Source organism: Lycium barbarum, chromosome 8 (genome assembly GCF_019175385.1).
Source record: "Lycium barbarum isolate Lr01 chromosome 8, ASM1917538v2, whole genome shotgun sequence".
Classification (NCBI taxonomy): domain Eukaryota; kingdom Viridiplantae; phylum Streptophyta; class Magnoliopsida; order Solanales; family Solanaceae; genus Lycium; species Lycium barbarum.
Genome location: NC_083344.1, coordinates 131,567,313 through 131,580,831, shown reverse-complemented (window position 1 = coordinate 131,580,831; position 13,519 = coordinate 131,567,313). Strand labels below are relative to the sequence as shown.

Genomic DNA, 13,519 nt, shown 5'->3' with positions numbered 1-13,519 from the left:
CCTTATATATAAAATTCTGGCTATTTCTTTTTAATAAACCCCTTGTGCCCCTAGCTCGGTTGATGTCATACTCCTAACTGATTCAACAAATGTACGTGTTAGTTCAAAAAGCTGCATGAAAATGTCAATGGTTATAACTACGAACAAGAAGAGGCAATAAAGTCATTTCACAATATATCTAGCTAGATAGTAGAGCAAGGAAGCTCAAAAACATCCGTTTTATTCCATAGACAAGTGCAGAAACTCTGGATATATCTTTCAAAACCTACCGCTTTATCTTTAGAAGAAAAAAAAACTTTTAATTTCAAATAAAGTCGTCTTCTTCTTCCTCTTCTTTAGCTACATCTTAAAAATAGATTTGTCCTTTTCCTTCATTAGCATTCAATTCTTCATCTCCTTATCCTCTCTTCACCATAAAAAGGAAATTTGCCAATTTTCTTTTGCACCCTCACCGACTAGTGATAGCTGTCATAGCTAGCTTTTATCTCTCTCTCTCTCTCTCTCTATATATATATATGGAGTGATAGATTATATATTTATTTTGATGTTGAACAGCTCTATAAATAGCACAAGAAAGAACAACACGTACAAGAGTAGCTAGCTGTTTTAGCAGCTAATATCAAAAAATGGATCTTGAAAGTCATGATCATCATATTTCTTTTGGAAGTGATGATCATCAGTTCCATCAACATCCTCAGCAACACTTATTCCATAATACTCAGCAGCTGATGCAAAATAATACTAGTAATCTGATTTCTTTTGGAATGTTACATCAGCCATCTTCTTCCATTCCAGAAAACTTCATGTAATTTATTTTCATGTTCTAAATCCAAATTAGAGAAAAGATATTCTTCTTTCCAAAACAATAATTTTTTTTGTTTCATTCTTCATGGGGTAATTAATATTTTTTGTGTGTGGATGTATGAGCAGAAACAAAGAGAGTACAAGTGGTGGAGCTTATGATTTAGGTGAACTAGATGATCAAGCCCTTTTCCTTTACCTTGATGGCCAAGATCCTTCTTCAAATCATGACCAAATACGTGAGCTCTCTAATTTCCTTTCTTCATCGAAAAAAAATATACTGTATATACAAACTTACAGAATCAAAATTATTTTTTATGTATATATGTAAATATTGATCTCTTTGATTTTTCCAAGTGTTTATTTCTTTGTACTTCAAATTCCTTAGTAAAGTTTCTGATTTTGGCCAAACACGTGAGCTCTCTTTCCATCCATTTTAATCTTCTTCTTCTTCTTCTCACAAGCAGATTCAAAAATAAATTTGACGATTTTGACCTTTAATATTTTTCATCACTAGTTGAACCTGTTGGACTTAAAAAAAAAAAAATTGAGTTCATGTTTTAAAATTTATTTTTCTCATACGCGTATATATATGTTTATACTGTGTCAAAAGATATTGAATTCTTAGAACACACAAAAAAAAAATATGAGTCCCATCCGCCTCTATATATGCGTCTTCTATACTAGTACTTGTTTATATTTTGGTGATATATATTTTTTTTATTTTTTATTAAGCCATCACCTTTAGGTTTTGAGCACTAAGGTGTAGGGGGTTTGGCTTTACCCTAACATGTTAATTTTAACGCCATGTTACGGCAGATTTTTTATTATTATACTTCTCTCGCATTCTTACCTTTTGATTCTATAAAATTGTAGTTCTGTTATATAGGGATTAAGGTGTTAATTTGAGATATAAGAAAATTAAACATGTTGGAAAATTAAAATCTGATAGAACTTCGTTTGACCAGATCCTCCAGAGAATCAAAAAAGCAACTTTTTTCAGAGGGATGATATATATTGTTTCCACCATTTATGATATTATTCTATTCCTTTTTGTATTCAGATATAAGAATTACCTAAAGCAGGTTGTACAGTGAAATGGACAAATGAAAGATTTTCTGTTAATTTCCTCTATTTCATCTGTAGCTTTTAAATAAACTTTAAAGCACTGTAATTGGCTTTTAACTGAAATGCATGACTTTCCAGAAATACAGAAGCTATTTTTCTTTAATTTGTCTCTTTGTAATGACAGCTTTATATATTTTTCGGTTACAGAAAATAATTCAGAGATGAGACCACCGACTCTCAACATTTTTCCATCACAGCCTATGCATGTTGAGCCATCATCCACAAAGGTATTCAAACAAATCTCAAATTTAACAAGTGTAATCTTGCTTTGTTTTCTAATTAAGTTCTAATGACTTGTTATTAATTTCTGCTTTTGATAGGGAAATACTGGAATTGTTTCAAGTGGTTCAGAGAAATCATCTCAGCCGTCCATGGAATTATCCAACCCCAAAAATGATGTTCTTTCTTCTTCTTCTGGACCCGAACCAAAAGTTGCTAAGGTATTATTTAATTACTTTAACTTTCTAATGATTTGAATATATTATTTAGCAAAATACCACTCCCTCCATTCCAATTTTCTAGCGGGGTTTGTAGTATATATGATGGTAAAATTACTTAATTTTGGTACGAGTTCAGACACAAATATTTTTCTTACATATTTAGAAATTATATAAAAAGCGAAAAATGACTAATAATTCAAAAGATTAATAAGTAATTTAAGAATGGTCAAATAAATATTCTTTTGACTTCTCAAATAATAATAGTGTCATATACATTGAAACAAAATGAATGAGTACTTCTTTTCTCGAGTGAGAAGGTAGGTAGTTCTTCATTTTGAGCTATTTTTTAATTTAAATTTCCCCTATAATTTTTTCATTGGTTGGTGTGGTAGCGAGAATGGAACAGAAAGGGTCCAAATTCAGGTTCAGAGCAAAATACACCTAAAACACCAGATCATAAGGTAATATTTATGGTTTTCTCATTTGAGGAAATTAATTAGTATAACTTTTTAAGCATTCTTTTTTCTTTAGAAATTTTAGTTAATTGCTTTTGTAATTGCAGACATTGAGGAGACTCGCTCAAAATAGAGAGGCAGCTAGGAAAAGCAGAATTAGGAAAAAGGTACTTCTATACCATTAATTCTTTAGTTATTGTATTTGTTTTCTAGTTAAAACATGAGCATCATGCTTTACCAATTATTTTATAGAAATTTGTTTATCTACTTATTTTTTCATTGCAGGCTTATATTCAACAACTTGAGTCAAGTAGAATCAGACTTGCTCAGTTAGAGCAAGACTTACAAAGGGCTAGATCACAAGTAATAAATTTCTACTATTTTGAAATCTGTTTCCATAGAATTATATGTTGTTGTTGTAAGTTCACAAAAATTATATACACATAAAAATGACCCTAATAAACATCAAATATTCGTAGGGATTTCATTATGGGGGCAATGCAGTTTTAGGAGGAGACCAAGGCCTTCCTGGTAACATTGGCAGCATAAGTTCAGGTAAAATTTCAATTTCAATCCCATAAGCCAAGGGTGTTTTTAATTGATCCAACATAACAAAATATATTTTTCAGAAAAATATTTTCATCAGCAAGTCTTTTTTTGGTGTTTAGTTATAAAAAAAATAAAAAAATAAAAAACAAGTTGTCTTACTAGAAGGAAGAAAATGACTTACTCCATATATGGTCAATAGTTATATTCTTTATGACTTATAATTATGTTATCTTCAAAGCTTATAAATTATTAATCTTTAAAATGTGGAGTATACGTTTTCGAAACATATTTTACACGCAACAAACCAAATATCAAAAACGTTTTATCTACGAAAATAATTTCTTGGAAATTAACATCTTCCAAGAAAGTATGTTCTGTTGAATATTTCCGTCCTACAAAACACACTCTCAATTTGCTACCCCTTTATTTCAATTTATGTGTCTTACTCTTCTTTTATAATGTTTCAGTTAGAATGGTATGCTCTCAGGGGCGGAGCCAGCCCTTCGGGTGGGGGCTCGGCCGAACCCAGTAGCTTTTGTCCGAACCATATATTTGTATTAAAAATTTTGTCAAATATGTACAAATTATTAATTAAGAACCCAATAACTTTAAAGAATTAGAACCCCGAACTCACAAGCTTCGAATCCTGGCCCCGCCTCTGTATGCTCTACATTTAGTAACTCTTTATTTCATATGGTTAAGGTCACAAGACTCAAAGAACATTTTAATACATTATGCATATATTTTATTTAATACCACAAAATTCAAAAATCAAAATTCTTCCTTAATTTTTCTTAAACTTGGTGTTCAATCAAATTAAGATATATTGCAACTGAGTAAGTAACATTTGTAGCTTTAAGTTTTTAATTTTTTAATTTTTCTGATTTTTAATTTTGCATGAATTTTAGATGCTGCAGTCTTTGATATGGAGTACTCAAGGTGGCTAGAGGAACATCATCGTCTCATGTGTGAACTTCGAAATGCAGTTCAAGAACATTTTCCTGAGAACGACCTTCGAATGTACGTCGAAAATTGTGTGACACATTACGATGAAATCATGAACCTTAAAAGCATGCTTGCAAAATCCGACGTGTTTCATCTTGTTTCCGGCATGTGGAAAACTCCGGCGGAACGTTGTTTCATTTGGATGGGAGATTTCCGGCCATCTGAGCTTCTCAAGGTACGTTTATATGATAACGAGTTAAACTTTTACACATTGCTGACATTGTAAATAGGGCTATACACTAATAGATTACCTAAAAGATAACTACAAGTAAGTATTCATAAAGTGGAATTATTAACTCAAAAAAAGCGAGCTACTTGGTACACATGCTAAAATGCAACTACAACATAATTCTTTTTCCACATAATGCATATAGTTTACCTTAATCCTTGTAATACAAAACCCTTGTTGCCTAAGATAATACATAATACTACTTCCGTCTTAATTTATGTGAAACCCTTTTCTTTTCATTTTGTCCGCAAAGAATAAGAGCTTCTATATTTAAAAATAATTTAACTTTAAACTAACCATTGACTCTTAATGAGATGATTTATTGTCACATAAATATCCATGACTTATTTTAGATCAAAAAATTTCAAATGTCTTCCTTTTTTTCTTAAACTCGATCTGCATTCAGTCAAAAAACTTCACATAAATTGAGTCGGAGGGAGTACAACTTCTTCTAATTTCTTCACTTTCTGTCTCTATCTTACATTGTAGCGGAATATTAGGTATATATTTGGGAGTTTTTACATAAATTTGGATAAGCTAATTTTGGTTTATTCTTTCTAATAATGAATGATTAGATTATCCTGAGTCAGATTGAGCCATTAACAGAGCAACAATTTGTGGGTATTTGTGGATTACAACAATCAACACAAGAAGCTGAGGAAGCTCTCTCACAAGGGCTGGAAGCTCTGAATCAGTCTGTTTCAGACACAATTGTCTCTGATGCATTATTGGCTAATTGTCCTCAAAACATGGCCAACTACATGGGACAAATGGCCCTTGCCATTAACAAACTCTCCACTCTTGAAGGCTTTGTTAGACAGGTACGCCACATTATAGTCGTCTTTGCATCTAATTATGAACTCATTAATTAGAGTATAGTGGGGTTTTTTTCATGCTATATTTTACGAGTTTAAGTAATATATAGACATCGCTAGTGTAAGGTATTTTTACGCTATCAGGCCATGTTTACTAGCAGGCATTATGCCTGCTTATTTTTAAGATTATAAATCTCACATTTTAAAGAGGCTTACTTGTAGATATTCTTTAGGTGATGATACGATGGTTTAAAGTAACTTTTAAACTGATGGTATATATAACTTAAACTCTTTTTATTTTATTTTTTGGATATAACTTACACTGACAGTATATAAAATATTTATGCACCAATGTACATTAACATGTTGTCACAAATAACCTGCCTTATATTTCAGATTACTTATCCCACCTTTTTTACTAAATGATTACCAATAATTATAGTGTAAAAATTACATAAACACTATTTATTCAATGCTAAAATAAGTCTCTTCACATTATGCACATGCACGCAGTTGAGATAAGAGTCAAATGAAGTGATGTTGATAGATTGGTAGGGTCAAGATAGAAGAAGCATATCTACTCCAATCCTACTTTAGTTGGAAAACCTACTCCGATCCATCTATGACCTATTCTCTCCACCTCATTTCCATAAAAATACTACTGTACATTTTTAGTATCGACCAATATATACAAAGAAAATGACCTTGAACTCTATGGATATCCTAATGCTACAGAAAGATTCTATGCATACATATTTTGGTTACACAGACATATATAGGAGCACAAGATTTAACTAAAATTCAATGTGGTTCCTGACTTCCTGTAGTGAAGATTATGTGGGTTCCATATAGGAGCTTAAACCCTAGTTTGGTAGAGTACCTTTTTTAAGTTATGTAAAATGTTGGTGTGAAGATTTTTTTTACACTAGTGATGAATTTTAACTTGTGATAGCATGATAGTTACATTTTTACAATTAAATTATTAATTAATGTTTATCAAGAAATTTGCCTATAATTACCTAATAAATGATCTAATTGTGTGCATCATCTTCTAAATGGCATTGTAGCATGATTTCGGTTCAAAAGCACAATTTTGTAAAACTGACACTACCAAATTGTGGAGAGACTCAAAGATATATATATTTGGCCCATATATTTGTAGGAAGTCATAGTCATATATAAACCTTTTGACTATTAGAACGCAATTTGAAAGACCATGCACCCACGTTCTCCAGCTTAATTTGCATATCGAACTTTAGGTCATGGAACTCGACTCTCTTCAAAGTTAACAGCAGTTGTCTTTTCACATTCTGAATTTGTAATAAAATCTTAATTAAGAGCGTGCTCTCTAGTCCATTCGACCATCAACTCTATAACTACCCTAGTCACAATAATTATTGGAATTTCAACATGTTTTTTTACACCTGATGGCAATTTAAAACATTAAACGAAATACTAATAAAAATTCCCTTGAATTGACTTCTTACTTAACTAGCGTTTGGCCATAGATTTTGGATAAAATTTATCTTCAATAATTACTGTTTTTTTTGTCATTTACAGGCTGATAATTTGAGGCACCAAACAATTCATCGACTTCATCAAATCTTGACGAGTCGTCAAGCTGCAAGGTGTTTTCTTGCGATTGCTGAATATTTCCATAGGCTTAGAGCTCTCAGCTCTCTTTGGGTGGCACGGCCTCGACAAGAATAACTAAAAACTTTTCACTAGCTAGCCAGGTTAATTTCTGTAGGTCTTTTTAAATATATTTTCCGTAAACCTTTCACTTGTTCTCCTTAACCCTCTACTTTTCATAGAGATGTATAGACAAAAGAACTCAATTACTAGAGTAAAATTATGGAATTATAATTAGTTCATTATCTCTGTTGTCTATCTTTTTCCAAGGATTAAGATATGATCTTGCGTAATTATCAAGACATGAAGCAGCTATCACTGATTGAGAATATGAATTTGTGGAAAAGTGATAATAAATTGGATAAAAGATAGAGATACCTCACCAGGAAAATTAAATCCTCATTAAAGTTAAATCAAACATAATAAAATTGATTTTCGTAAAATTTAGGTAAATTGGGTGGCTTTTTCATTTTAAAAGTAAATTAAGTATTATTTTTTGATATAATTGTATGGGTAAAAAATGCATTTGACAGGTGGACCAGCACGTAATCGACCCGTGTCAGTTTATTCAATGACGTAGAAATATCAGATGGTAATACCAAGCATGGAATTTACGGAGAGGCGACAGACTGGGTCAACGGAGAGAACATCAACGGAAATTACATACAAAACCCTCTTTAATACGCATTAAATGAAATTAATGCAGTAACGCCAAAACGGTTACTAACGGGCAGAATCAAGGAAATTAAATGACAATCATCAATTTAGTAATTAATGATTGTCGTTACAAACATACAACGAGAAGAGCACCAAATAGGACCATATACCTATAAATAGGATTTTCATTTGTAGAAGGAGGCACCTGAGTCTGACTAAGAAAATACACTATTATTATTTCTTGCGTATTTTCACCTTTATTTTTTTATCATCAAGTTTTCATTCATTCTGGAGGATTAAGAACTCTGCTACTGTTGTTCATCAAAATTGAAATAAGTTTAATCTTTTCTCTTTATTTACTTATTCTTTATCAATAACTAATAAATTGCTTGTCTTAATTCTTTCATTTGTATCAAATTACTTCTAATTATAGTTAATCTTAGAACAAATTAAACTATTTAAGTAAAATACGAATTTTGACTCAAACAGTAATAAAATGAAAGTTGAATGTAACTAACCCAGAAATAGGGACTTCAACCAACTACCGAGCTACATTGATGGCCCTGTTATACGGGTTTCGGCCTACACATTCCGGATAAGTTGATTTTTGCTTCAAAGTGCAAAATAGACCAAAGCAATAAAATAACACAAAAAATCTTTCACATTCTGAATTTGTACTAGTAATAAAAATCTTGCTAAGTCCTTTCGACCATCAAATCAAAAATATTCACTAGCAGATTCACAATAATTACAAGTACAGTCACGCTTTTTTTTGTTTTTTTCCCAACAATAATGGTGAATCAAGAAACAGAAAGTTGTATATATACATAATCATCCCTTAGCAATTTTCACCCCATTCACTGTTCTTTCATTACACTGCTAGTTCCACAGAATTAAGAAATAGAGATGTTTAATGCTGATAATAAATCCAAAAGAACAATGGAGATGAAAGTGAAGGAAAATTTCGAAAACAAAGTGCCTCAAATCCTCCTTTTCCTAATAGGGTTCGTTGAATCACTTCAGCCATCGTCATCCGTTGCTTCGATTCCAACATCTCCATAAAAATTGCAATTTTTGCAACGTAAAAATCTATGGTCCTGCTTTTGGTTGCAAAAACTGTGATTATTACCTTCATGAGGTGTGTAGCAACTTTCCTAAAGAAATTCGCCATGATTTTCACCCCGGCTATGACCACACTCTTACTCTTAGGCCCTTTCCTAAAAAAAATGGCCCAGAGCAGTTTCGAATTCATTGCTCTGCTTGTGGCTATGATGATTCTGATTCTGATTCTGGTGGTGATTCTGAAGATGATCCCTTGTTCCAGTCCTATTCAATCTCCATGTTGAATGTGCTTCTGTACCCATAATACTGAATCAAAAAGTGAAATTAGATGTTCCTCACTAATAACCAGTGAGGCTACTACTCCAAGATGTTCTAGCATGTGTTTAAAATGTTTCAAGATTGGGGTGCCTAGTATTTTACAATCATGAGCATGATTATCTTTGTCACTTCGACTGTGCTGCTATAATAGAATATTTTAATTTTAAAGAAAAAGATTGCTACATGAGTAAACTTCAGATCCGGCTGCAAACCTTGGCAATAGCGAATCGTCCTGCTGAGCCGAGTGGGCATAAGATCACACATTTCACTCACGGCCATTTGCTCAAGAAATAGAGTCCGGCACTTTTGTAACAAAAAAAAAAAAAAATGGAACTAAACTAACCCATTATCAAAGGTCGTGAGGATGCATTTGTCTTCACAAGAGATGATTATCAAAGTCACCAAAAAACGTGGATTGAACCAAAAAATCCCATGACTGATCAATGCGTCATTGCAAAGGGAATGCAGTTCACATTAAAAAAGATGTTGCAACGGGCTGTCAAAATGTATTGTGTAAAGGGTATGAGGGAGTTTAAGGTTGATGACTCAAACAGATCGGTATGGAGGCTGATTTGTAGGCGACATACTCAATGCTGTCGGTGGTTGCTTTGGGGAATTGCTAAGCCGGATGGTCTGTGGGAAATCACAAAATCCCACCCGAAGCACACTTGTGATATGCGACAAAGTCGAGCAGATCATTGTAATCTAGATATAAACATGATTGCTCATGTGTTACTTAAACACATTGAGGAAACTCCAAGGTAATTTATCTGACCGTTTACATTATATATCTTATAGCAATTAAATTATCATTGTTAAATGTTGTTTGTTTAAACTTATGCAGGATGCCTATCAAAACTTGTATTAGCATGGTCCACTCAAAATATGGTAAAATCATAAGCAAGAGAAAGGGATTTCTCGGGCGTCGACGTGCTTTTGAAACGATCTTTGGAACTTGGGAATCCTCTTTTCAGGCGTTGCCGGGGTATATGGCGGCTCTACAACATGCTAATCCTGGAACTGTTGTACAGTGGCGGCTTTTAGAGGGCAGAATTTTCGACTTCGTCTTTTGGGCATTCAAACCAAGTATTGATGGTTTTGCTCACTGCAAGAATGTGATATCGATAGATGAGACCCATGTGTATGACCGATATGACATTAAGCTCCTAATTGGAGTAGATATGGATGCTAATGGGTCAATATTCCCTCTTGATTTCGCAATTGCTGCCAACGAGAGTAACAAGACATGGGGGATGTTCTTGACTCATCTACAAACTCATGTTATTAAGGGCCGTCAGGCATATGTGTCCTATCGGATCATCATAAAGGCATATTGCACAATAGGCGTACTCTAGAAGGGTGGCAACCTCCACATGCTTACCATCGATATTGCTTAAGGCACTTAAAGGCTAATTTGCAAACAAAGTTTAGAAATGACATAGTAAACAAATTGATGTGGGGGGCTGCGATGCAGCATCAACAAAGAAAATGGGCTGCAAAAATGGAGCTGCTAAGGAAAGTGAGTGAAGAGGAATATGTTTGGTTGATGAAATTAGAAGTTGAAAAATGGACTCTTTATGCTGATGGAGGAAGGAGATGGGGCATGCTCACAATGAACAGCTCGGAGTCTTTCAATGGACTCCTCAAATCTACTCGAGGACTACCTGTCACCGCAATAGTAAGACTAACTTTCAGGCAGGTCGTGGAGCGATTTGCAGATAGGACAAGGCAGGCCATAGCTATATTAGCCGACGAGGGAACATGGATGCCAAAGCCGTACAAAAAAATGGAGCACTATAGAAGAAAGGCAGAGGGTCACCAAATGACCGAGTATGACGTCGTTCAACGAGTGTATGAAGTTAGAACGGGTTATTGCGATGGCAAAGGAGGAAACAAACATATCGTTACTGAGCGTACACAATCATGCACTTGTGGTAAGTGGCAAACGTATCACATGCCATGTTCTCATGCAGTCAAGTGCTTTGAGAGAATGGCCAGAAATGTAACTGATTATGTGGCGGAGGAATATAAGGTCGTAAAATACCTTAAAGCATATTCCGTCCAATTCTGTCCCTTTGGTGATCAAGCTTATTGGCCAGCCGAGCCATTTTCTATGATTGCGAATAAGAACCATATCCGTAAATTGAGAAAAAACAAGCTAACCCGTTATCACAATCAAATGGATGTTAGCGAAAAGACTTACTCTCGCAAATGCTCGACATGTAAGCAATTTGGGCATGATAAGCGTTCATGTGGGCAAAACTCCCGTGGTGGCAGCACATCTGGAAGTAGAAGAATATCTAGAACTTGATTTTTTTTTTAAGTCTATTGTAATTTAATGATGTATCTCGTTGCTAATGGAATGAAATATTTTCAATTATTATGAACCTCTCGTATTGGATGAGTTATTTTAAAATATTATATTTATTTTTGCACATTCAAAAAGTGCGGATTACACAATACAATAACAAAATAAAAAAGACATAAAAGAAAAAAATAACCTAATACAAAGCAGAGTAATTTTTTCTTTTCTATCTTTCTTAAACCAAAAAAGTACTTTCATAGCTTTGGGAGTAAAACAAAAGAGATTAATCAAAACTCTATAAAATATGGCACTTAAACCTAAATATAACAAGTTTTCAAACGTACTTCGAAGCACTTTACAACCCCTAAAACGACAATCCAAATGTATATGTATACTTGATGTAATGAGCCGATATTATTGTACACTAAAACAAATATTAAGTTCTATATAAAATATTTATATTCCGATGTTTTGAAACGTGACTAATCTTCGATCAAAGTACGCAAAAAACCTTAATTTTTGAGTTTGATTTTCAAAGAATAAAGGTTGGGTCGGGGGTTTAGGGAAGGGTTTCACGCACAGATTCTGTGCGTGAAAGGGACAAAATGTAAATATACACTTTGGCCTCTGTGCGTGAAGCCTAGTTTGATACTTTTTTTTTTTTTAATAGGTTAGTTTGGTTTCAAATTTTTTTTTTTTTTTTTGGGTTACAAAAGTGTCAGACTCCAAAAAATATGGTGGCTCGGCCAGGCCCTGACGTGCAACTTGTGCGGCTTTGAATAATTATCAGGGTACATTTGCAGTCCTTGCTATTATTTTATTGATACGGTTTGTTTTTTCATTCCATACAAGATTCAACATATGTCTCATCCCCAACACCCTCTAAAATTGACTAGCCCCTTGGATTTCATGCATGAGAATCTCGAATGCTCGGGCTGCACGTACCAATCCAAAGCAGGTTGTGGCAGGCATATTACTGTTCAACTTGCAAATTTTTAATTGATGGTGAATGTGCTGGAGCTCCTAAGAACTTGACCCTTCCGGATTATCACCCTAACCACTCTTATGAACTTTTCTTTTCTTTTCCATTCAAACATGAGAAGGTAGAGATCAAGTGCGGCATTTGTTACCCGAAACTGGTGACAAAAGATGGATTGTTATACTATAGTCTCGAGAGTGATAAAGCTTTGCACGTTAAGTGTGCCCTCAAAAAAAAAAAAAATCCAAAGGATGTTGCAACTCGCAACATGATGAACCACTTTCGCTTAAAGGAATTGAGGATGTCTGATTAACCAGAAATAAATTTTGCAATGCTGCAGTGTGTTTCTTGTCTGGAATCGGCTAGCAATACTAGCGAAACTTAGTTACTTCGGGGCTGTCTGCTATGTCTTGATGTGTTAATTTCTTTTCTTTCTTCTTGTTTGTTTCCAACTGGTGTGGTTGTTTCTATTGTGCGATTTTAGTAATGTGTCTGCTGCTTTTGTAAGTCTGCTGTGCAATTCCTCCTTTGTTTATTTTGAAGAATTGGAAGTAGACAAAGCTGGAACTCTTTTTGTTAGGCTTGTAAAGCCCTTTTAACTCCTTTTAGTACCAAAAAAATGTCTTGCAATGAAAACTCTGTTGCCCTTTTGTTTTGACTGTTTGGCTTACTTTACCTGTGGATTTGACTCTTCTTTTGCTTAAATCTCTTAACTGTGAAAAAGGAAAACAGAGTAGAATATGCAGCAGCCACCAATTTTCTCACCAGAATTCGATTCCAGGGAAGAAACAATGATCCTGGTATCCATTAAAGATTGTGACTCTCCATAATCTGCACACTGATTTGTTGAGAGTGTTTCCTTTCTAAAAATTGAATAATTTTTTGTTAAAAGTGTCATAAATGCACTCACGATGTTTGTGGATTGAAGAGTTGATGTTTGCAAAACCTAAAGTGCCTCAGGCTTAATTAATCAGGGAAAATTGAAATTAAAAGAAACAAGTGAATGGATTAAGGTTAAAGGACTTGAGAACCAGCAAAGGGTAAAGGTGCCAACAACAGCTAAGTAAGAAACACTTAGTTTAACACCCCAAAAACAAGCACGACATTCGGAAACAAACAAGAAAAAAGAACGAAATGAAGAAAC

The 13,519-nt window shown here is 33.8% G+C and overlaps 1 protein-coding gene across 2 annotated transcripts; it reads left to right on the top strand.

Annotated features, from left to right (window-relative positions):
* Window positions 1–277: 277 nt before the first annotated feature.
* Window positions 278–7,299, top strand: LOC132607505 (bZIP transcription factor TGA10-like). Of its 2 annotated transcripts, none has more exons than XM_060321512.1 (11): window positions 278–805; window positions 931–1,040; window positions 2,077–2,156; window positions 2,250–2,369; window positions 2,762–2,830; window positions 2,932–2,991; window positions 3,110–3,187; window positions 3,304–3,379; window positions 4,291–4,553; window positions 5,183–5,428; window positions 6,983–7,299. In XM_060321512.1, exons 1-11 carry the CDS (start codon window positions 627–629, stop codon window positions 7,130–7,132), a joined length of 1,431 nt encoding a protein of 476 aa, XP_060177495.1. In that variant the 5' UTR covers window positions 278–626; the 3' UTR covers window positions 7,133–7,299. The 2 variants fall into 2 exon arrangements, with proteins under 2 accessions (XP_060177495.1, XP_060177494.1); XM_060321511.1 differs by having other exon boundaries at window positions 282–805; window positions 4,282–4,553.
* The last annotated feature ends 6,220 nt before the right edge of the window (window positions 7,300–13,519 follow it).